Source organism: Oratosquilla oratoria, chromosome 12 (assembly GCF_046742065.1).
Source record: "Oratosquilla oratoria isolate Oo_2021 chromosome 12, ASM4674206v1, whole genome shotgun sequence".
Taxonomy (NCBI): domain Eukaryota; kingdom Metazoa; phylum Arthropoda; class Malacostraca; order Stomatopoda; family Squillidae; genus Oratosquilla; species Oratosquilla oratoria.
The window spans coordinates 65,729,281-65,754,957 of NC_134788.1; the positions used below are offsets into that span (position 1 = coordinate 65,729,281).

At 41.9% G+C, this 25,677-nt stretch overlaps 2 protein-coding genes across 3 annotated transcripts in view; both read right to left on the minus strand.

Moving 5' to 3' along the window:
• LOC143031949 (uncharacterized) overlaps positions 1 to 25,677 on the minus strand; it is a 46,697-nt gene extending 21,020 nt beyond the window's left edge. Inside the window, exon 1 of the mRNA XM_076196337.1 lies at positions 25,525 to 25,677. The gene's annotated coding sequence lies outside the window, so the exon portion shown is untranslated. The remainder of the gene's footprint in view (positions 1 to 25,524) is intronic.
• LOC143031948 (uncharacterized) lies at positions 312 to 25,617 on the minus strand. Of its 2 annotated transcripts, none has more exons than XM_076196335.1 (2): positions 25,505 to 25,617; positions 312 to 3,954 (listed from the first exon to the last, which is right to left on the minus strand). In XM_076196335.1, the coding sequence occupies exon 2, from the start codon at positions 3,476 to 3,478 to the stop codon at positions 1,685 to 1,687; it is 1,794 nt and encodes a 597-aa protein (XP_076052450.1). In that variant the 5' UTR covers positions 3,479 to 3,954; positions 25,505 to 25,617; the 3' UTR covers positions 312 to 1,684. The 2 variants fall into 2 exon arrangements, with proteins under 2 accessions (XP_076052450.1, XP_076052451.1); XM_076196336.1 differs by lacking the exon at positions 25,505 to 25,617 and adding an exon at positions 6,109 to 6,431.

The window sequence follows — 25,677 nt, forward strand, 5'->3', positions numbered from 1 at the left end:
CTGCATGAGGGGATGAGAGGGGGGGGATTCCTGATTTAATGAAGCAGACTTGCTGTGGATGTGCTGTCATACGACACTGCTTCTGATCCAAGGCAGTGGGTGAGATGCAGGGATGACCCATCATCCAGGAAGTGCAAGATACGAGGGAGGGAAGGGGGTGTAAGGCTCTTTTAGTATTTCTTTTTTTATTATATTTTCTTTGCTCATGTTATTCCTTAACAGTAGGTCCTTGTGGGAAATTCTATTGATTTTTTCTCTTTTCCAAATAGAATTTGATATATTAGGTAAATAATAAACACTGAAATTGTATCAAGTATTCAAATTTATTAGGCCAACAAGAACTATTTGAGGGGGGGAATTGATAAGATACTTATTATTTTATTTCACTAGTTGTAAAATGTGTGTGCACGCACGCAGGCGCAGATTAGAAGGAACAGGGTTCATCATACAAATCACACTGGATTTGATTCTCATCAACGTGAGTCACCATGTGACATTTGAAAGACCTGAGTGAGTCCTCAAATACTTTGTGCGACTCCTTTTGTGAGAAAGCTGCATCACAATGGCTAGGACCCTTGTAAAGAGCGAGAAAAAAAGGTGGACACAGATGGATGTCACAGAGGTCATGGGAGACTACCAGGTAAAATTCTTAATGAATCTGATATCAACATTAAATATTAATAATTAGAAGGATAGACCCAAGCTGTTGAATAATGAGAAAAACAATGGGAGGGGGTTGGAAGAAATAACGCTAACAATCCTCTAAGGCTGTTTGATTGGGATACTACAGAAACGAAACAGCTACAAGGTTATCACTGGACAGTCAATCTGCTGTTCCACCGTGATTCCAGGAACAACTACTGCCATGACCATACAGTCTTCTGCTGGCATGGTTACTGCCACAACTATGTGGTCCTCTGCTGGAACTGGTACACTGCAAGTGCTGTAACACACAGCCACAACTATGTGGACTTCCTTCACTGCATGGCTGCTACACATTTCACGAGGTTTGTCAAAGATAACCTAATTGCTACACTTGCTCAACGGCTTCTACCTTCATCAAACAACTACAACTGGAAATGAACAACTGGGACAACTACAAATTAGACTGCAACTGGGGCAACTACAAACTGGGGTGCAAACAGAAGTAAACTGGCCAAACTGTACTATGTATCAAACCCAACTGGCTACAAGTAAATCTATACAGCAACATGGTCAGTGAACAGATCTGAATAGATGAGGTGAAGAGCGCCATCTATGACTACTTAGTCGTCCACATACATGGACTGCAAAATGATTCAGGTACTCATGCCTCATGGGATCAAACAGCTTGGGTCTTTACCAGGAGAACAATTAACATTTTTTGTACATAAACAGAGAACAAATTCCTTATAAATTGAACTGTAAGAATGAATTTTGTTCACTCTTGAATGACCCTACAGGTAAAACAAAGGTAATGCCATGCTGGATTCTAAGTGTGTAGGTATCAATTGTGTAATTGCCTTTCTGCTGGCTTAATCCAAGACATCAGAAAAGTGTGAGCTTTTCATCATATAGGTCATACAGTAATGGCTTCTCTCCAATGTCCATCCTATGTCTTGTGAGAGAAGTCTTATGTGAAAAACCAGAATCAAAGAGGTCACACTGGAAAGGCTTCTCTACTGTGTGAGCTGCACAGGTCACACTAAAAAGCCTCTCCTGTGTGGCTCCTCATATGGTTTGTGAGAGAATTCTTTCTTGGGAAAGCTGCATTGCACAGGCCACACTGGAAAGGCTTCTCTCCTGTGTGGGTCCTCATATGTCTTGTGAGAGCACCCTTTTGTGAGAAAGCAGAATCACACAGGTCACATTGGAAAGGCTTCTCTCCGGTGTGGGTCAGTGTATGAAATTTAAGTTGATCCTTTCGTGAAAAAGCTGCATTGCACAGATCACACTGGAAAGGCTTTTCTCCTGTGTGGGTCCTCTTATGGATTTTGAGATGAACCTTTTGTGAAAAAGCAGAATTGCACAGGTCACACTGGAAAGGTTTCTCTCCTGTGTGGGTCCTCATATGTTTTGTGAGACCACTCTTTCGTGAGAAAGCAGAATCACACAGGTCACATTGGAAAGGCTTCTCTCCGGTGTGGAGCATTGTATGATATTTAAGATAACTCTTTTGTGAAAAAGCTGCACTGCACAGAACACACTGGAAAGGCTTTTCTCCTGTGTGGGTCCTCACATGGTTTGTGAGATCACCTTTTTGTGAGAAAGCAGAATTGCACAGGTCACACTGGAATGGCTTCTCCCCAGTGTGGGTCCTCGTATGCTGTATGAGATGCCTCTTTTCTGAGAAAGCAGAATCACAGAGGTCACATTGGAAAGGCTTCTCTCCTGTGTGGGTCCTCATATGTTTTGTGAGAGCACTCTTTTTTGAGAAACCAGAATCACACAGGTCACATTGGAAAGGCTTCTCTCCTGTGTGGGTCATGATATGTATTGTGAGTTGACAATTTAGTGAGAAAGTAGAATCACACAGACCACACTGGAAAGGCTTCTCTCCTGTGTGGGTCCTCCTATGCTGTGTGAGATATTGCTTTCGTGAAAAAGCAGAATCACACAGGTCACACTGAAAAGGCTTCTCTCCTGTGTGAGTCCTTGTATGCTGTGCGAGAACATATTTTGTTGTGAAAGCAGAATCACACTGGTCACACTGGAAAGGCTTCTCTCCTGTGTGGGTCTTCTTATGCTCTATGAGATTACGCTTTCGTGAAAAAGCAGAATCGCACTGGTCACATTGGAAAGGCTTCTCTCCTGTGTGGGTCCTCATATGCATTGTGAGAGAACTCTTTAGTGAGAAAGCAGAATCACACAGGACACATTGGAAAGGCTTCTCTCCTGTGTGGGTCCTCCTATGCTGTACGAGACGTTGCTTTTGTGAAAAAGCAGAATTACACAGGTCACACTGGAAAGGCTTCTCTCCTGTGTGGGTCCTCATGTGCATTGTGAGACCACTCTTTAGTGAGAAAGCAGAATCACACTGGTCACACTGGAAAGGCTTCTCTCCTGTGTGGGTCCTTGTATGCTTTGTGAGATCATACTTTGTAAAGAAAGCATAATCACACTGGTCACACTGGAAAGGCTTCTCTCCTGTGTGGGTCTTCTTATGCCGTGTGAGACATTTCTTTTGTGAAAAAGCAGAATCGCACTGGTCACATTGGAAAGGCTTCTCTCCTGTGTGGGACATCATATGGCTTGTGAGAGAGCTCTTTAGTGAGAAAGCAGAATCACACAGGACACATTGGAAAGGCTTCTCTCCTGAGTGGGTCCTCATATGCTGTATAAGATGTTCATTTCGTGAAAAAGCAGAATCACACAGGTCACACTGGAAAGGCTTCTCTCCTGTAAGAATCCCTGTATGCTTTGTGAGATCACCCTTTTGTGAGAAACCAGAATTGTACAGGTCACACTGGAAAGGATTCTCTAATGCGTGGGTCATCATGTGATCTTTGTGGAAACACTTTTGTGTGAAAGTTTTATTGCACAGGCCAACCTGGAATGGCTTCTCTCCAGTGTGGGTGGTCACATGAAATTTGAGATGATTCTTTCATAAGAAAGTTGCATTGCACAGGTCACATTGGTAAGGCTACTGTGTGGGTTCTGATATACTGTGTGAGAGAACCCTTTTGTGAGAAAGTAGAACTGCACAGGTCACATTGGAAAGTCTTATTCCTGTGAGGGTCCTCACATGATCTTTGAAGTGACTTTTGTACCATTTGAGATCATGTTTTTGTGAGGAAGCAGAATTGCAAAGATTACACTAGAAGCGCTTCTCTACACTGTGGATCATCACGTGATATCTAAGATAATTCATCATATAGCTGTGTTGTAGATGTCACACCAGATCCTCTTCATCATGTCACACACATGGATTCTATGGATAGCTCTTCCAAAGGAATGGTGATAGTTACCCTCTTCCTGGAAAAAAAGTAATCATATGTTTGACATCTCTTTGAAATTGTGTAATACACTATAATAGGATTGTGAATGTTGTGTACACAAACCATTTAATATTCAAGTCCCTTTGTACCTAAACAGACCCTTTGTACTTGCTATAACATAAAATAGATACAAATACTAACAGATGAGCTGTTATTATATATTGCATTCTACTTTTTTTTTTATCAGAAATGTTCTGAAAACCATCCAGTAGCCATAAGCATACTCCACCAATAACAACTGGAATGACTCAAATTTTTCAACCTACAGAGGCATTATATACACAAAACCTGGCCATCTTCCAAGAAGCCTGTGACTCCCTTACTAGTTGTGACACTTGTGTCATAATGCTGTCAAAAAATGAACAGATAAAATTAAATTAAACAAGTTCTCTTTGTGGAACCTTTATATTTTTCCACTTTTCCGCATCTTACTTTTCACTGTATTCCATCCATGCTCATCACTAATTTTGTCTTCCATGTTTTGGGCCTTTGAGCGGAGAATTCAATTCTCCTCTTTAACCACTTCACTACGGGACTTAAATCTCGCGGGCAGCAGCCAATGCCAGCCGTACGACGTGTTGTAATAATACTCGCATCATAAAATATAGTCACCGCTTATATCGATCGTTCTCTCTTTCACCCGCAAATTTTGAAAACCACAGAGAATGGGATTCAGGGCACATTTGGGAGAATGTAAAAACACAGGGGCGACTACAATAAATATAATCAAGACGCCGATATGGCAGCGTCGCGAATCCACTTGCTCCTCATGACGCCTACATAGGTGGCACCGTATGGAAGGGGTTAAGGCACTTAACAGCATCCTCCAAGGCTTCAATTCTACTAAGTAGAGATTGTACCTCTTTGGCGCTGGACACAGTAACACAATCACTCGCCATATCACTAACTGAAGCAGCTACCCGGTTGACCTGACCTGTGTGGCGACTATTGCTCAACTACACGACGTTCACCTCTTGCATTTCACTTGTCTTAGGGAGGCAGCTGTTCTCTATGACTAAGTTGGATGTCCTTCTTGTCTTATAGTAAATGACGAATGTCGATTTTTGAAGCCAGGTTGGTGGGTGTGACATTCTTATAAATTATATTTTTGAGGGTTTTCTCGTCATCCTTGTAGGCTGAAGACATAGGACCACTATAGAAGAGTTTTATGTTTTGTGTAACTGGTTGTTGTTCTTGTTGGTGCATAAAGGTGTCCAGTCGATACAATATAACTCTATTTATTTCTTGCATGGGATAATTGTTGTTGCTGAGAAGCTGGGTGATTCTCTTAAGCTCTGCGTTTGTGGCAGTCCATGTTGAGCAGTGGGTGAGGGCTCTTTTGACGAAGGCATTGATGACACTGCATCGATACCGCTCAGGACATTCACTTGCACCATTAAGGCAGAATCCAAGATTGGCGGATTTGGTATAAACTTCTGTTGAAAATGAAGCGGCTTCACGACGGACCAAAATGTTGAGGAAAGGGAGCTTGCTGTGTTGTTCTCGGTACATTGGCGTCACCACTACAACACTGTCAAAGAGGATTTCAGCACATCTGCAGGACAGCGCCATAGGAAGACACTACCTGTACAAGCATGGACTTGCACCTAAGAGGCACCACCACCATCATTGAAAGAAATAATGACACCAGAAGATTAAAGATGACAGAAGCAGTACTAATTTACAATCAAAAACCTGTTATCAATATCCAGCAGCAGCCTGAAACGTAGTTACCAACCAGAAGACAGAGAATGCATCCCGCGCACTGATTGGCAGGCGGATGTTTCAGCTCTCCGCCGATATCTACCAACATACGACCAAACTGAGTCATTCTTTGTCAACAATTTGACCAGTCAACACCTGAAGATGGCCAGTTAAGGCCAAAAGACATCTAGAGGAAAATACCATGGACTTCAGTACTCTACTCAGAAATCTGCATCCAGACGACCACACATTGGTGTGTAACATAGAAAAAAATTCTATAAACAGAATAATGCTATCACAGCTGTTGACTTTAACAATGCGCACACACACACACACCATGGGCTTTTTCCCCCTTATAAGGGAGGCAGCTAAGTCAAAATGTTCACACCCATTCCACTCCCATCCACCACCATTTCCTCCCTCTCACCTTAGCTCATTATGAATGAGGAGTCATCCCTGTATCCCTCCCACTGCTCTGGGTCAGAAGCGATGCAGCAAGACACAGTACATCCATGGCAAAGATGCTTCACTGAATGGGTGACACCCCTTCTCCATCACCCTCATACAGAAAAAGAGAAGACCTTAAATCAGGCTTACACTGTCATACAATGTATTAGGAGACTTGCTCAATTTTGGGCCAATCAGGAGACTAAATTTCATTTGGAGGAAAGTCTTATACTAGTGGTCACACCTGGTCAAGATTGAGGGAAGACAAAGAGAACACAAATCAGAGGCCTCACCTACCCAAGCTGAACATGATCTGGACATATAGGTCACATGACCTTCATCCAGTACCTATGTACGACTGCTTAAAGAAAGGTATAACTGCTCATATTATAATGCAATGACTTCTAATTGATATGACATGGACATGTGGAGTGAAAATAAAGAAATATTTTACTCACAAAAATACCATAATCAGTGCACACTGAATTGCAACTGAACTTTATGAATTCTTTATTTTCCTACTGTATGAAGGAGTGATTGTGCCAACAGCACTGTATGGGGCAGAAACATGGAACATAAAAGAGGAAGAGAGAAGGAGTTTGAATGTGTTTGAGATGAACTGTCTGAGAAGTATGATGGGGGTTACTAGGCTAGATAGAGTGAGAAATGAGGAGGAGAACAGGGGTGGAAAGGGAGTTGGGAGATAGGGTTGATGAAAGAGTATTAGGATGGTTTGGACACATGGAAAGAATGAGTGAAGAAAGACTAGTAAAAGAGGTATGGAAGGCAGATGTGGAGGGAGTGAACATGAGGGGATGTCCTAGGATGAGATGGATGGATGGGGTGAAGGGGGCTTTGGAGAAGAGGGGAATGTCTGTTGAGGAAGGATGGGAGAGGACAGAAGATAGGGGTGAATGGAGAATGGTTGTATATGGATGATGTTGTGACACATGAGGTGGAATGGGTGGAGGAATGGGTGGTGAGGTAGTATGTGTGAGCAAAATTTGATGCAGCCCGAAGGGATTTCTCCCCGTCTTCTCCTTTTATGCATGGGGGGACAGAGGGGGGGGGGGGGGGGGGTCGCCGATTTAATGAAGCGGCCTTGCTGTGGATGTGCTGTGCCTTGTGACACTGCCTCTGACCCAGGGCAGTGGACAAGGTGCAGGGATGACCCGTCATCCAGGAGGTGCTAAGATGGGAGGGAGGGTGGAGGGGAGTGTATTTAGGGATAGAATGATTTTATGCCTTTTTTTTTTGGCTACCTCCCTTGTAAGGGGGAAAAAAACCTTGGTATATGTATGTACTATATGTGATTTTCCTACTGAGGAGGACTGAATGGAGCTCCATCCCCAAGAACAATGTAAGTAAATAGAATACACACATTGATAAACATAAAGATACTGGCCAATCTCAACTTTTTAATTGCTGCCAATGTTAATATATTAACCTCTTCACTCTGGGGCACATCGCACGTCTGGCAGCATTAGCTGCCCGACGTGCGATGTTGCGTCATAATAATCGCATTATAATAAAATAAAGTCAGTGCTCAATCATTCGTTCTCTTTCACTTGTGTATTTTGATAATCATAGAAAATTGATGAAGCCAGTTTAGAGAGAATGAAAATTACGTAGGTACAACTACAATAAATATAATCAAAATGCCGACGTCGGCATCATCGAGTACCCACTTGCTCCTCATGCCGCCTACGTAGGCGTCACCATATGGAAGTGGTTAAGCTCAAAATGCTCACAATGATTACAGCTAGCCAACGATAAAGCTCAAGTTTGCAACTGTGAGACTGACACATATAGGTATGGGCACAAAATAAAAAATAATAATAACAACCCTTAAATTCTTGTTGCATATGAAAGGCCATTCCATTAGAAACAAAACACTTTTTAAATTTTTGAAATAGCTTGAAAAATAAGGAAGATACAATTTTTTAAATTATTTTTCTATTCTGATTTTTTGGCTAGATTTTACCATAACAAAGTGCAAGAATTAAGGGTGGCAATTTGTAAAGATTTTGGTAAAGAAATATGCATAAACTCTAAACCACCCATCCAATTTTATTGAAATTTGGATTACTCGGGGGTTTTATAGGTCAACAAATCACCTGAGTATGTCAAAAGTAATGTGGAACATCTCCATCATACCAAAATTGCCTTTTCATGGCAACTATCAAGTTGTCAATTTAGATATGATCAGTATAACCAAAACTTCTGCCCTAATTGACATACAACTTGGCATGTGACGGTTTCATGGGTCAACAAACCACCTGAGCATGTCAAAAACAATGTAGGACCTTCCTTTTATACTATTCTTACTAACACCTACCATGTAACATGTTCCATCAATGTAATATATGCGGAGCCAAAAAAAACTCTACCATTACATTTAAAAAGTGCATATATAGGTGCCTTAGCCCTTACCCTTAGATTGCCTCTCGGAACACTAACCAGTCAGTACTGCAACTATCCTAAGACCTAACTTAAATTTACATTGAAATCAGTGAATTGTTTTTTACATCAATTTACTGAAATAGAAAAATTAATAAAGTCTTTTTAATTTCAAAGGAGTTATTTTGTTTAATCATGTTATCTATAATCATGACAATCTGAATACACAGCCTTATTTCAACAGCTCATATCTGTTATCCCCATGAAACCAAAAGGAAAATTTTAATGATTGATTTATGAAATTTTTGGCTCGAAGGCCAAGCGCCGGAGCTGGTAGGCCATTCAGCGCATATGTATCTCATATAGATAAAAATTCAAGTAAAACAGTAAAAACAATAAACATTCACAAAAACACATCACAACAACATACACTCATAAGCACTCATACACACAATCTTAAATCTCATAAAATAAACCGATAACTTTCAAAAACCTTACAACATTCTTCACTTGAGCTTCCTCCCCTAAAATTTGTTTAATAGATAAATTTGTTAAAAAATTTGCCCTGCGCTCACTAGAGAATGCAGGGCACCGAATTAAAATGTGTTTCACTGTCAAAACTACTTGGCAAGTGGGACATTGGGGGGCCAGCCTCTCTGCTCCACTTGCCATAAAAAATTTATGGGTAATGTAGGAAAGGCCAATTCTCAATCTTGTTAGAACAATACTTCACCTTCTGTCTAAAGAAGGACACTTCCAAGGGTTCACCAAGGGGTGAATCTCTTTTAACTTGTAAGTACCATCCAGCCTTGTCCATTGTTCTTGCCACTTTTCCATTGCATAATGATTAATTACTTGCTTGAAGTCTGTATGTGGGATCTTTTGGTCTGTTATATGGTTGAGCCTAGTGGCGGCTTTGGCTGCAGCATCGGCCTGCTCATTTCTAGTGATACCCACATGGGACGACAACCAGCAAAAGTTTACTTTTATTTTCTTTCTGTTGTTAATGAGAATCAACCAGTCCTGTATTTCTTGGACTAAAAAGTGACGAGGTAATAATGTATGTAGAGAGGATACAATGCTCATGGAGTCTGTGAAAATAACGACGTTCTTATTACATGGAACAGAATTAAAAACAAATTTGAGGGTGTTGCTGACTACCAGCAGTTCAGCAGTAAAAACAGAGCTAAAATCAAGCAACTTTCTCTTTAAAACTGTGCTATCAGATACAACAGCACAACTAACACCATCAAGGGATTTTGATCCATCTGTATAAATAAAAATTGAAGCAGCATGTAGTGATAAATGTTCTAAAAATTCGCTTTTTAGCTCTACAGCAGTTCTATTTTTCTTGTTTTTAAGAGGACATATTACAGTGGGGCATTGGTTCCGAGGAGGGAATTTGGGAAGCGTGATCTCAGCAATTGTATTAGGAACAAGTCCTACCTTCTCTGTCCCAACTTCACATCTCACTTTAAGGGTTCGGCAGAGTACTTTTCCTTGGAGCTCTGGCTACCGGCTGCTTTACATATTTGAAGTTTGGATTCTGTTTGGATGTCAAGACACGAGATATATATCTAAGGCTTAATTCCTCCCTGCGAATATAGAGGGGAGGAACTCCTGCGTCCACATACAAGCTATCCACTGCAGATGGACTATATCAAGCTTCTTTAATGAAGTTTTACATGCCGATCCATGAATTTGACTTCCATAATCGATTTTGCTAAGGCACAATGTTTGGTAAAGCCTTATTAAAGTTATATGATCTGCTCCCCAGTTGAAATGACACTACCTTTAGTATATTAACCCCTTCCATACGGTGCCGCACACGTAGGCGTCATGGACTTAGATCTCGGTGGCAGCAGCCAATGCCAGCCGTACGACGTGTCGTAATAATACTCGCATCATAAAATATAGTCACCGCTTATATCGATTGTTCTCTCTTCACCCGTGAATTTTGATAACCATAGAAAATGCGATTACAAAAGAATTAGAAAGAATGTCAATATGGAGGGGCGACTACAATAAATATAATCAAGACGCCAATATGGCAGCCTCGCGAATACACTCGCTCCCCATGACGCCTACGTGTGCGGCACCGTATGGAAGGGGTTAAGTCGCTGTTTAACAGTGTATACAACCTCGTTTATGTGATGAGTGAATGTCAACCTTTTGTACAAAACCAGACCCAAGTATTTTACTTGATCTTCATATGGTAATATGACACCCTCTAAGAATAGTGTTGGTATCTCTTCCTTGTGTCTTAGTCTGGAAAACCTTATGGTTTTTGTTTTTTCAGCAGAGAATCTGAAGCCCCTGCTATTAGCCCATGCTGTTGCTAAGTTAATAACCTCTTGAATCTTTTGGCCTGTTTCTAATGTTGTCGATTTGCTGCACACAATAGCGAAGTCATCAGCATAAGCCAATCCATGAACTCCTGTGGGAACTTGTTCTAACAAACTATTAATGGCTATGCTGAAGAGTGTAGGACTCAGAACACTTCCTTGGGGAATCCCTTCCTCTTGAAGATATGCAGAAGAGAAAGAAGAGCCCACTCTGACTTTTAGATAACGGTCAGACAAGAAATCCTTTAAACAATTGAACATATTACCCCTGATACCCCACTCTGCAACTTGCTTCAGAATGCCTCCCCGCCAGGTACTATCGTAGGCATTTTTCAAGTAAAAAAACACAGCGATGCTCGAGTTCTGAATTGCAAAGGCATTCTGAATCTCACGAGTGATAAAAAGTAAGGGGTCCAGAGTGCACTTATTTCTTCTAAATCCAAACTGTTGGTTAGATAGGAGATTTTTAGATTCCAAAAACCAAACTAAACGCATATTAACCATTCTTTCATAGATCTTACAAATGCAGCTAGTGAGAGCAATAGGTCTGTAACTTTGTGGGTCATGAGTCTTTTCCTGCCTTTAAGATTCCCATGATAACACAGGGGAACACTTTTTCAGTAACTTTGAGTTGCATTGGATATTCTAACGGATTTTGAAAGAGTTTTAGGCGCTGATTTCAAATCTGAAATTAGTTTTTCTCTACAAGCTCTAGTTTGTATGCAATTTGAGGTTAATGAAATTGTACATATGTGAACTTGCGTAAACCATGTATAAGCATTTTAACGTCCATATATATAGATAGCTTCTAATATTTTGATCATTCTTCTTTTGTTTCAGTTCAAACATGGCTTCCAGAATGAGACATCATTGCAGAAACAAGCCTGATGCCTTCTGCTACATATGTGGATGCTACACACTCAATCGTCAGAGACGTAACATATCCTCGTTCGTCAAGCGTGCCTTCAAGGCATATTTTGAAGTTCATCTTGGTGATCAAGACAAGCAATGGGCTCCTCATGTTGTGTGCCACAATTGTGAGGAAATGCTTCGAGACTTGACCAAAGGAAAACGAACCCACCAACCATGTAACTGACTGTTATTTCTGCATGGTAAACACAACGGGTGTTGGGAAGAAAAACCGACATAAGATTACGTATCCGAACATTCCCTCAGCTATTCGGCCTGTTCCGCACTCTGAAGAAGTACCTGTTCCAGTTTTCAAAGGCTTGCCTTCATTGGACGATAAAGACATTGGACATGATACAAGCCAGCAAGACAGCTGTGACAGTGAATTGTCAGAAAAGTGTTCACAATCAGAGGACTGTTCTTCAGACACTGAACCTTTCCCCGTCCCTAAGCCTCTTCCCCAGGCTGAACTGAATGATTTAGTGCGGGATTTAGGTCTTTCAAAGAAAACAGCAGAGCTTTTGGCATCAAGATTACAAGGCAGAAATCTTGTTGATCACTCTGTTAAAGTATCATATTTCAGAAAGCGTGACCAGCTTTTTGTGACCTTCTTTTCAAAAGACAGACAGTTTGTTTACTGCCATGACATCCCAGGGCTTCTCAAAGAATTGGGTGTACCTTACTATAGTCCTGCTGAATGGAGACTCTTTTTAGACAGTTCAAAACGCAGTCTAAAGTGTGTTCTTTTACATAATGGCAATGTTTATGGAGCAGTACCTGTCGGTCACTCAGTGCATTTGCGGGAAGACTATGATGATATGAGAATGGTCATGGACTTATTAAAGTATCATGAGCACAATTGGATAATTTGTGTAGACTTAAAGATGGTCAACTTTCTTCTTGGACAACAGAAAGGTTTCACCAAGTTTCCATGTTTCCTCTGTATGTGGGACAGCCGAGCACGAGACAGACATTGGGTCCAGAAGGACTGGCCTATTCGTGACACCCTTGAAGCAGGCATGCCAAATATCATACAAGACCCAATTGTAAACAGAGATAAGATCATCTTTCCTCCTCTTCACATCAAATTAGGTTTGATGAAACAATTTGTCAAGGCACTGGAAACCGAAGGTGAATGTTTCCAACACATCATCACAGCTTTACCAGGGTTATCATTTGAGAAGATCAAAGCAGGCGTGTTTGATGGCCCACAGATTCGAACCCTAATTCGTGATGATCAGTTTGTTGCTAAGATGACCGCTTTAGAAAGGGCAGCATGGTTATCCTTTGTGGCAGTCGTTCAGAACTTCCTTGGAAACAATAAGGCGGAGAACTACAGTGAACTTGTGAACAGAATGCTCCTCGCTTTTCGTGATCTCGGGTGCAACATGAGCATCAAGCTTCATTTTTTGAACAGCCACCTTGATCAGTTCCCTGACAACCTGGGGGCTGTGAGTGACGAACAAGGAGAATGATTCCACCAAGACCTAAAGATCATGGAAGAACGCTACCAAGGGCGCTGGGTCAAAAGTATGTTGGCTGACTACTGCTGGAGCATTAAACGAAATTGCCCAGATGAAATGCACAAACGCAAAAGTTACAAACGCAAATTCCTGCCTGAAAAAAATACACAAAGAAATTGATAAGCTTCCATCAGCTGTGGTGATGTTCTGAAGGATGCTAATCTAACTTTGGGATAGATGTTCTGTTAATGTTCTGTTTCTTTTGCCTTAATAAATGTACAGAAATGGCTTTCATCCTGTTTTAAGATTCAAGTGAACAAAAGAATTGTGGCTGATATTGCAATTTCCTATAATAACGAAAATTTAAAAAATAAATAAAAATGTCAAATTGCATAAAATCTGTAGCTTGCAGACAAAACCCGACTTCAGATTTGAAATCAGCACACTCAAGTTGACTATAGAAAAGTCTTTTTTTAAATGCAACAAAATGAGTGTTCCCCAGTGTAATTGAAGTCTTCCAAGATTTTGGAGAAGATCCAGAAGACCAAAATTTTTTCAGCACATTTAAAAGGAATTTCTTCGACGATATGGATAAGTAACCAACCATGGAATAAAGAATGTCGTCCTCTCCAGGAGAGGTTGGGAAGGATAAAGATAAAGCATGATCCATTTCATCCAAGGTGAAAAGAAGATTATATGCCTCCGAGTTCGTATTGGTAGGAGGAATAATCGTGGTCTTGGCTCTAATTCTTCTGAAATCATGTGAATAATGTAGTGGACTTGAAATATCAGCATAATGTCTTCCAAAAGCCTCTGCTATTTCTCTTGTATCTGATATAAAAGAGTCATTTATCTTCAGAATGGGTAAAGGAGATGGAGTAAACTTTCCTTGTAATTTTCAAATCCTATTCCGTACTAAGGTAGGGGAAGAGTCATATTTCAATCCGCTAATATATTTAATGAAGGATTCCCTCCTTGCTTTCTTGAAGATTTTCTTCTGCTTTGCTCGAGCTCTTCTGTACGTTATCTTATTGACTAAACAAGGGTATCTCCGATATCTCTTATAGCAAGTTCTTGTAATCTTTCTGCTTAAAGCACATTCATCGCTCCACCAGGGGACTACTGGGCGTTGAGGTTTACCAGCTGCCCTAGGAATGGAAGAGAAAGCACCAGAAAGTATCATGTCTACCAGGTAGTCATATGCATCACAGTTACTACCAAAATCGCTAGTCTTATAATTAATCTCTGTGGATCTCCTAAATAATTCCCAATTAGCCTCTCCTGTCTTCCATTTAGGTAAGCAAGAGGAGGGAGTGTTCATTAAATATTTCATATGGATAGGCCAGTGGTCGCTGCTATGTAGATCTTCATCTATTGACCAACTGTAGTCTAATCTTAAGGATGATGAACAAATAGTTAGGTCTATAGCAGAACTTGAGTTGTGAAAGACATCAAACCTAATTTTGGAACAGTCATTCATCAAAATGACATCGTTATTATCAATAAATTCTTCAATTATATTGCCCCAGGGGTCACACCTTGATTCACCCCATAGAGGATGCTTGGCGTTAAAGTCACCCATTAAAATAAAAGACTCAGGGATCTGGTCAACCAAAGATTGTAGGTCATTTAACTCAAACTGACGGGGGTGGTTATATATGTCTAGGAGTCGATCTTCCAGTTCAGGTTCCAAATACAAAGAACATAAAGTGATCCATTTAGTGGTAAAGATTTGTACTGCACAAGCCTGCAACGCCGAATGTAGGTGGACACTTCTGTGGTTTACAGATTTCTTAACAATGATACCAGTACCTCCATGGGCACGGCCCCCAATCATAGATCTGTAAAATTTATAATTAAGTCCAACATTAGGGGATAAATCGCCAAGCATAGTTTCTTGGAGACAAATAGCAGACACATCATGTTCTTTAAAGAGAATCCGAACCTGCTCTCGATGAGAATTAAAACCTTGAATATTCCATTGAATTATGGACATTATACTGTTTTCTTTTTCGTTTTTGGGTCTACTGGTCTGGGAAGAGAAGTCTGGGAGAGAGAGGGTCTACAAGATGGGTTCTTTTCTAATTTTTTTTGCTTTCGCGGGTGGCATCCTCCTCTCTGACAATGGTCCGACCGACGATGTAGAGTCTGGGTTATTAGTTCCTTTCTTAGATTGCTTATCACGATTTGGGGAAGAAGATGGAGATGAGGGTGGACTGTGGAGTCTTTTACTGCACACAGCTTCAGACTCCATAGCTTTGCTTCTGTGCGCCTCAACTGAGTGAGGCACATCAGTCCGTGATCCCTTTATTGGGGAGCCCTCCAAGTTTGGAAGGCTGACTGATTGAGAGGAGGCTTTATTAGAGGAACCCTGTGGGGTTTCAGCAATGGGAACTTTAGGTGCCCCTCTAGATGGGGCAGGAGACATTCCCTCAACTGGGGATGGGAGAACCTCCGCAGAGGAGGGTTCAGGAGTACTACAATTTCCACGTTGTGGAGCAGAACGATTAGGTCTAGTAGTGACTCTTTCACGTTGAGGCTTGGGTTCAGCATTTGGTTGATCCTCATTGCTTCTGTGCACCTCTACCAAGTGAGGCACACTAGTCAGCAATCCCTCTACTGGGGAGTCCCCCAGGTCTGGAAGAGAGATTGCCTGAGAGGAGGCTTCATTAGAAGAAGCCTGTGAGGTTTCTACAATAGAAACCTTAGGTGCCCCTCCAGATGGGGCAGGGGACACCCCTTCAACAAGGGGTGAGGAAACCTCCGCAGAGGAGGGTTCAGAAGTATTAGAAATTCCTAGTTGAGAAGAAAGACGGTTAGATTTCATAGTAACAATTTTACACTGAGGCTTGGGTTCAGTGTTAACAGAAGAATTCATATTGGCATTTTTATTTCTATTGCCTTCTACAGTTGGCTGATCCACTTTACTATTTGTTTTAACAACATCACTGTATCTTTTGGAATTACTTAATAGTCTTTTAGCATGTCCTACACTTATATGTTCTGCATGAGCTTTTAGTAGTATTTCCTGTTCCTTCTTATAAATTACACAGTTCTTATCTCTGGCATCATGCTCTTCTTTACAATTTATACAAACTGTTGGGCGGGAACAATCCCCATGTTCAGGCTGAGCACATATCAAACATAGTTTGTCCCTTGCACATCTGTGGGAAGGATGGCCAAAACCATAGCAGTTAAAGCACTGAAGGGGACAGGGCTTAAATGGCTTCACATAAACAATCTCTTTTTCTATCTCTACATAATGAGGTAGATCTTCACCACAAAAACTTAGGATAATCATAGAAGAACGAGGGATTTTAGCAACCTTCCAAACAGTTGGGCACATTTCTAAAATTTCTTCTTCATCAAAGTCATACAGATCTCTATTAAAAATTACCCCTTTGGCATAACTAAAGGTATAGTAGGGTTTAACTTCCTTAATGTCGGAGGCTTCTGCACACCTTCCTTCCTTTCCTCTACCGGCTTTTCTGGATAAAAGATATCCAGGTTAGGTGGCACTCTAGCAACAAGTTGGGCCAAAGATTCATTTTCATTGCAATCATTATAATCCAAGCAGGCAGCAGCTGCATCCTGATTAGAAAGAAACGAGATCCAGACTAGCCAAGCTTTAAAGTTGTCAGTTAGTTTAACTCAGATCTCTTTAATTTGTTCAAATTTATGGAACTTTTCATATAAGTCTGTATGACTCTTATCAAGAGAAACATATTTTAGATGTAAGATTCTATGACTATTTGGGGCAGTATTTGAGCTATTTATTGGTTTGAGTATCTAAAGATGTTTTCATAACTTCAGAATCCATTCTAGTTGTAAGTTTCTGGGCTACAGAATTATCTGTCAATGAAGTCTTAGTATTTTTACCAAAGTCCTTTTTCAAGCCGGAGTCATCAACTGGGGGTTTTACTTTTGCTGAGTCAATAGCGTCAACATAAGGATGGGCAATATTAGGAGAGGGATTGGGGGGTTTAGGAGGAGGATCAGGTAGTGGTGGAGGTTTAGAATATTCAGTTTGAACAGCTGCCATGATCGTGTATATTTATGAGGCCACACCATCTATTAGGAAAGAAAGATAAATGCATAGAAGATACTGCAGTTGCCTGATGCCTCAAGCAATAAAAGAAAAGTCTCTGCACAGTCGGGAAGTTTCAGAAACGACTATTTACACATGCAGGGCCTCAGAGGTGAGTTAGAGACTTTGTCAACCCGGGGTTTGTCCTCTTTTGTTTTGTCCCATTTAGGATGGGTCCGGCGTAGTCACTGCATGTGTACTGGATAGGGAGAAAGGAAGTCGGCAGCCTAGTACCTACCTCACAAACATGCATTCCCCAGTCGGTGGGCTTTCGGCCCTCGCAGGGAGTAGTGACCTCGCGGTATACATCCCCACTTGACTGGGTTCAGACATGTAGCTTGGGAGGCACCAAGATACCAGAACCTTCCTAAACAAGTATTAAAGATGGTGAAAAAGGAGAGTTGGGTAGCAAATATGAAGGGTAGGGATAGGGAAATTCACAAAAGAAAAGGGCGAGGGACCCCCTATCTATTCACTACCCCCCCCCCCAAAAAAAAAAAAAAAAAGGCTCGGTTTTCATCTGGTAGCTTAGGGCTGACCTCTCCAGTATGGTTGCACCTGGCTGGCACAGCTCAGTCCATCCTTGCTACATGGAAGCCCCCCCCACTACATTAAAGTACTGGGCCTCGGGGGGGAGGAAAATTTGAGTCTAACCTCTACTAGTCTTGAGACTTCTCATGGTCATGGACATGGTCCATGACATGGAATACTGACCATATTACTAATAGTTATTTCATATGCTTGCTATCATAGCCACAGCTGGCTATATAATAGGTACAGCATAGCCTCTCTGTCTTAAAATTCATAACATAACAATTTAAGTATTATTTGTGAACAACACCCTCTACGACTACTACATGTAGTATCTCTGACATGTCATGCATTACCAAACATGACTAAGTATCGGAGAACATGCCTACACATTGATGATTGAGGCACAGCTGTTTCATTACCAATGATCTTAAAATTTTTCTTAGTGATGGGCTTCGGTTTACCTTTAGTAGAGACAAACAACCTCTTTAATTCTGGTCTAAGATGTTCAGTTCTCTTGAGGTAGGTCCAGATGGCTCATACTGGGCATAGTACTGTTTCAGTCTGTTCTCCCCCTACAAATTCGTCTAAGGACGGAACACTAAAGGACCAGAATCTAGGGTCGGATTTGGCAGGATCTTGGTTTTTGGCAATGAATTGAGGCATGAAAGTGAAGGAGACCTCTTTCCATCTTTTTGAATGGGCGACTCTATAAGAGATGGCGTGTAACTCCCCTACTCTCTTGGAAGATGCCAGGGCTAGCAGAAAAACTGTCTTCAAGGTGAGGTCCTTCAGATGTGCCTCTCGGAGGGGTTCATAAGGGGGACCCCTCAGAGAGTTCAGGACTGGAGGAGAAGTGATTTCCCTGGGGGGGCATGATCTTTTGAAGTGCCTGAAGAGCATGGAAATTTCTGGTGAAGTCCCCTTCCCTGATAGACGCCCTTATGGACTCTGGCGTGTCCATTCGGAACTTCATCAGGGAAAGGAACTTGTTGAGTGGAGACAAATCGATGCCTGGTCTCCACCCCCCTGTTGCCTTTTCTATGAGGAATAGCCTTGAGTAGAACCCTGGGTCTGGAGTCGAGACTTTCTCTAAAGCTCCTTTTTGGAGCAGAATGGAGATTTCCTCCGCTAGGGCCCGCCTGCGAGCCAAGTCCGAGTGGTAGCTGCTAACTTGGATGGGATAGGGGGAGAGGTTTGGGACATTGTGAAAGGGAAGATGATAGCCTGTCTTGATGACTTGGAGGATCCAGTCTTCTGCCCCGGCCTCTTCCCATGCTCTCCAGTAGAGGGAGAGGCAACCCCCTATCTTGTGCGGACGGGCTGGCGAATTCCTAGAATTTCCTGTGGGGGGGGGGAGCCTCTATAATGTTTGCGTCTAGGTTCTCTAGTCGGAAAGGGGCGGGGCTTTTCTGTCTGCATTTTCGACTTGGAGTGGAGGGGTGGCCTTTCTTCTTTCTTAGAGTGAGGAAACGGCTGTCTTTGCGTCTGAGGGGTCCTCGGGGCTGATGGGGGGGTTGGCCTTGGCCTCGAGGTAGGGACGGCTACTCTCTCGATGGCTCTGTTATGCATCAGTTGGTTTTTGCTTGTGATTGCTGAATCCACCATGTCCAGGGGAATCAGCATGTGGGTTAGAAGGGGGGCCCTCTTCAATGGAGCATAAATTTCTCTGAGGAGGGGGTCACTGGGGTCCCCTAGGGTGGTGTCTCTCCTGCGTGACTCGATGTTGGCCCGAGACGTTGAGAGGCAGGCAGCTTGATGCTTCAGGGCTCTGCTCGAGCTTTCCAATAGAGCCTGGAGGTTGCATTCCTCCTGGGGTTGCAGCTCAGGTAAAAACTCCCTTACTGAAGCCAAGACGCGTTCCAGCCAGGAGTTCACCGCGAGAGAGAGAGCCAGGACCTGAATGAGGTCCCTGGATTCTCTGCCAGAAAGGATGACGTTTCTTCCGAGTAGTGAATCCACGTCCGCTTTGACAAGCTCTGGTAACCTAACTGGGATCAAGGCTTCTTTAAGGTTTGTTTCAGATGGGATGTAGAAGCGTTTTTGCTGTTCCACTGGAACAGAGCGTCAGCACTGTTTCTCGGTTGTCTGGTTTGTGAGTGCATCGGAGGCCTGGTTCATGGCTCTTACCGTCTGTGTACTCCATGGGAGTTGGATTGGAGGTGGTTTTGGTGTTTGAGAATTGCCAGTCCTGAAGATTTCCGACTCGAACGTGGCTTCCTCTTTTTGTGGAGGGCTCAGTTGATTAGCTCTCCTAACTTTAGAGAGGATCTCTGAGAAGGAGGGTTTAACAACCATCGGGGATTCCGACTGGGAATCCTGCGAAGTTTGGTAACTTGCCCTCTCATCCCTGGTGCTGTGGACGTTGTCGTCGTCGTAGCTGGCGTCTGTCCGGTCAGCGAGAAACACCGTGTCTTCATCCTCGTCCCTGATCGGTTTGGGGGGGGTTCTGATCAGCTGGAACATGTTCTAGGGGGGCTCTTGTGGGTGTTGAATCCTTTCGAACTTCCGAGTTCAACAGGAACTTTTCTTGAGTTGCCCGGATGAATTTGTGTTGTTCATCCATCATCTGTTCTTTCATTGTGTGAAAGAGGGAATATATAGTGGGGAGAAGTTCCTGGAAATGCCCGCTTGAGAGTTGCGATTAGGTTCAGATGGTCCAGGGGACCGTAAGGAGAGGCTCTCTCTTCTGGTAGAGGTGGGTTTACCCGCAAGTAATGTGCGCGTAGGTTCACCTCTGTCCTCGTCATCAAAGGGCATGGAAAGGTCTCCATTGATCACCCAGCTCTTCCTAGGATGGGTTTTATGCGTCCTGCGGGATTCCTGAGTAGAAGAGGCTGAGGGGCTCTTTGTATTTGAACCCAGGTTCTTTGTCCGTGTCGGCGTCGAGTTTCTGGTAAGGGTTGAGGGCAAGCCGCAAGCGACCTCATCCAGGAAAAAGTTCATACAGGAGCGGTAGCTAGAGGTGGCCGGAGGCGCATGTCCATCTAAGCTAACCGCCCTGGTTGAAGGAATAGAGGACAACTTGACCTGAGAATGACTCGAGGTGGACGTTGTACAACTTTCCTGTCTACTACGCTTTGGAGGAGGGAGAGAATTGATCATCTCCTCTGAAGTCGTAGTCTGCCTTCTCTTGTTTTTGGGGGGTGAAGGTGGAAGCCATTTTCTATGCTTGCGCACATTTTTTCCTGCATGCGCTTTCTTGTGAACATGAAAGTACACTGACCACTGACTATCATCCCACTGAGTGCACGTCTCACACGGGGATGAAAGTGAACACTTGAGAGCTCTCCACTTTAACCCCTTCCATACGGTGCCGCACACGTACGCGTCATGGGGAGCGAGTGTATTCGCGAGGCTGCCATATCGGCGTCTTGATTATATTTATTGTAGTCGCCCCTCCATAATGACATTCTTTCTAATTCTTTTGTAATCGCATTTTCTATGGTTATCAAAATTCACGGGTGAAGAGAGAACGATCGATATAAGCGGTGACTATATTTTATGATGCGAGTATTATTACGACACGTCGTACGGCTGGCATTGGCTGCTGCCACCGAGATCTAAGTCCATGACGCCTACGTGTGCGGCACCGTATGGAAGGGGTTAAACACCAAATATGAGAGTCCACTTGTGCTAGCGGTAACGATGTTAGACAAGGGTATCTCCCTTCGGTGAAGGCACACAACCTATCTTGAACAACAACAATACTGGAACCAGATTCCATACTTACAGTGAAGGGTAGGATACCCGGTGGCGGTTAGGGGAATAATACAGGAAAGGGAGAGGGCACTCAAGAAATTCAAGGACACAGGATGTCGTAGGTAAACCCCAATGAAATTGAAGGATGACAAACTCCTTAGCGTCCTGGAAGTGAGCAGGCGACGATCAAAGCGGATTGCTTGATTTTCGGCACACAACTTAAATATTGAACCGTTGATTAATTAACCCCTTCCATACGGTGCCGCACACGTAGGCGTCATGAGGAGCAAGTGGATTCGCGACGCTGCCATATCGGCGTCTTGATTATATTTATTGTAGTCGCCCCTGTGTTTTTACATTCTCCCAAATGCGCCCTTAATCCCATTCTCTGTGGTTTTCAAAATTCGCGGGTGAAAGAGAGAACGATCGATATAAGCGGCGACTATATTTTATGATGCGAATATTATTTCGTTACGTCGTACGGCTGGCATTGGCTGCTGCCCGCGAGATTTAAGTCCCGTATTGAAGTGGTTAACAGTTCGCTGCCGTGCTAATAAGGGATTTTGACTTAAAATCCCTCTCATCTGAGCATCAGGAGGTGCTCAGATGAGAGGGAGGGTGGGAGGGGTGTGGAGTGTATTTAGGGATGAAATGGGTGGGAGTGTTTTTTTGCCTTTCCCTTTTTGGCTACCTCCCTTGAAAGGGGGAAAAAGCCTTGGTATATGTATGTATGTATGACTTAAAATCGGCCCAATATGGGGAAACCGATATAAACTAAATAGGAGCAGGTATAGTTGAGAGATGTTGACCCGTTGACTACGGCGAAGAGAATGGAGTATAGTGTTCGAGACTTGTGGTGGAGGGCAAGGGCCCCCCCTTATCCCAATAGGGCCCCTTACTGAGGATAAGCATTGCCCAGACCCACAGAGTGAGGATTTTAATTTAGCGGTAGAAATAGTTGCACTACGCGAAGTATCCTATTGTAAGGAGTACCGAAGAGTTTGTATTCCTCGGAACAAATGTTTGCCAGTCTCAATTTTCTAAAAATTGCTGCCAAAATAAATATTAATTTGCACTACTTATAGATAGGGTTCACAATATTCAATGATTAATGCTAGCCGATAGAGGTAAGAATTGCACATGTGAAACCTAACATAACCTAATCTAACCCCTTGGCAGCAATGTGCACATCCGCGGGCAGTGCCACCATCGTGGACGGAACATTTCCACTGACAGTTTTAGCAACCCATTCGAATGGGTTCTCCTCAGTTTGAGCCTTGTTAGCATTCAACTCCTATGCGGGTAATTCAAAATATCTTCCTGTCCTAGAAGTTTAGATGGTTTCCAAAAAACTGATGGAGTTTCACCGATTTAAAAAAATTTGGATCACAGCAGTGGCAATTTAGTATTCCAAGTGGAAATCTAAAGGGAAACGATATAATAACTTTTTAATGTGACATTTGTGTTTTTTAGCTTGCTTTTCCCAGAAATGAGTGACTTCAAGATTGTTGTTCATGATGCAGCTGTACATTTGCCGCTGGAAAACAAGTTTTGGATTGTCAGGTTTGGCCGGTAGATGCCATCTAGCAGCAATCCTTCCATTTTTGAAGAACTGAATCTAAACTTTTCGAACAGGAAAACATTTTGAACCACCTACACATGCATCAAACACTACCGAGGTCAAACTCAGGAGAACCTAGTTGAATAAGTTGCTCAAAATTGCAGCGGCAATATTCAAAATTCCAACTACAATGGTAATGCTGCCCCTGGACTCATGTGTACAGTCTTAATTATTGCCATAGCAACATGATCGGTGTTAGTAAGAATAGCATAAAAGGAAGGTCCTACATTGTTTTTAAGATTCTCAGGTGATTTGTTGACCCATAAAATCTTCATATGCCAAGTTGCACGTCAGTTGAGCCAACGGTTTGGATTTAGGAATGATTATCTCTAAATTGACAATAGTTGCCATTGCAACATGATAGGCATTAGTAAGAATAGTATAAAAGGAAGGTCCTACATTATTTATGACATGCTCAGATGCTTTGTTGATCCATAAAACCTTCACATGCCAAGTTGCATGTCAATTGAGCCAGTGGTTTGGATTTTATTGATGATAATCTCTAAGTTGAGAACATAATATAGGTACCCCGGAATCCGCGCGCTGCGCCACTGTCGACCATGTAATGTTTACGTCGCCATTTCTTGCGGACCACCAGCTTCTGTTTAGTTAATTTGAATGCTTCCCGCGTTCAGCGGATGCACAAGATATTAAAATCACCTTGTTGTTTTGCAAGTATATGCCCAATTCTTTAAATAGAAAATGTCTTCAGCGATTAGAACGAAAATTTGGTTATCAAACTCGGCAACATAGTTTTCCGAGTAAAAATATTAAGGTAAGGTATCACTAAATATTATTTAAATATACATAAACGTGTTTATCAACCTATTTTCTCCTGGATATAAGAAGCTTAAGAGCGTTGATCACTTAATGTTTGAGCTTAGGGTCATCACATATAGGCATATCACCCATGAGTCTTATGCGTCCAGTTCATATTTGATTTTGTTTACACATCACCATTGACGACCAAAACCACACAATGACGGTTTTTGCTCAAATGCATAATTTATATATAGAAAATAGCACATGGTTGCATTATTTGACCTATTTTCTTCAAAATGTGTGATTTCCATGTAAAATGATCAAAGAGAAGTTACGCTTTTATCCTCTGCAAAATTACTAACCGGCAACCAAGGCCGACTAAACCAAAACACTGGCTTTTGCTCAAATGTATAATTTTAAATAAAAATTAGCATATGGTTGTATTGTCTGACCTATTTTCTTTAAAATGTGTGACTTCCATGTAAAATCATCAAAGAGAAGTTACGTTTTTATCCTCTACAAAATTACCAACCGCCAACTGCCGACCAAAGCCAAAACCACGCAATGACGGTTTTTGCCCAAATGCATAATTTATATATAAAAAATAGCATATGATTGCATTATTTGACCTATTTTCTTTAAAATGTGTGATTTCCATGTAAAATCATCAAAGAGAAGTTACGTTTTTGTCATGCAAAAGCCGTCATTGTTTGGGTTTGGTCGGCGTTGGTTGCCGGTTGGTAATTTTACAGAGGATAAAAGCGTAACTTCTCTTTGATCATTTTACATGGAAATCACACATTTTAAAGAAAATAGGACAAATAATGCAACCATATGCTATTTTTTATATATAAATTATGCATTTGAGCAAAAACCGTTATTGTGTGGTTTTGGCCAGCGTTGGTCGACTTCGGTCGTCGTTTAGCGAGAACCACCATTGACAGCTTCATGATTGCCATGAAAAGGCAAATATGGTATGATGGAGATGTCTCACATTATTTTTGACATGCTCATGCGATTTGTTAATCCATAAAACCCTAGTATTCCGAATTTTAATTAAATTGGACCAGTGGTTTAGAGTTAATGTGTATTTCTTTACCGAAATCTTTACAAAATACCACCCTTAATTCTAACACTTTGTTATGGTAAAGTCTAGCCAAAAATGCGGGCTAAAAAAATAATTTAAAAAATCGTATCTCCCTTATTTTTTAAGCTATTTCAAAAATTTAAAAAGCCTTTTGTTTCTAATAAAGTTGTCTTTCATACGCAACAATAATTCAAGGGTTATTTGTTTTTTGAAAATTTTGTGGGGGTACCTACATAATAGTTGCCATGAAAAGACAAATTTGGTATGATAATGTCCCAAATTGTTTTTGACATGCTCAAGTGATTTGTTGACACTTAAAAAACAAGTATTCCAAATTTCAATAAAACTGGACCACTGGCTTAGAATTTATGTGCATTTCTTTACCAAAATCTTTACAAATTGGCACCCTCAATTCTTGCACTTTGGTTTGGCAAAATCTAGCCAAAATTCGGGCACTGAGTAATCTTACCCCTATATCATTGCACTTACGAATTCAAGAAGAAGGTACACTTGTTTATCCTGTACAGAGCACAGCCACGAAAACAAGTTCTTTAAATAACTGATCGAGTGCAACTCAATGCTAGACGGCTATGGCGTCATATGTAAACACAAGGCATAAGATGATAAGGGTGGAGGTGGAAG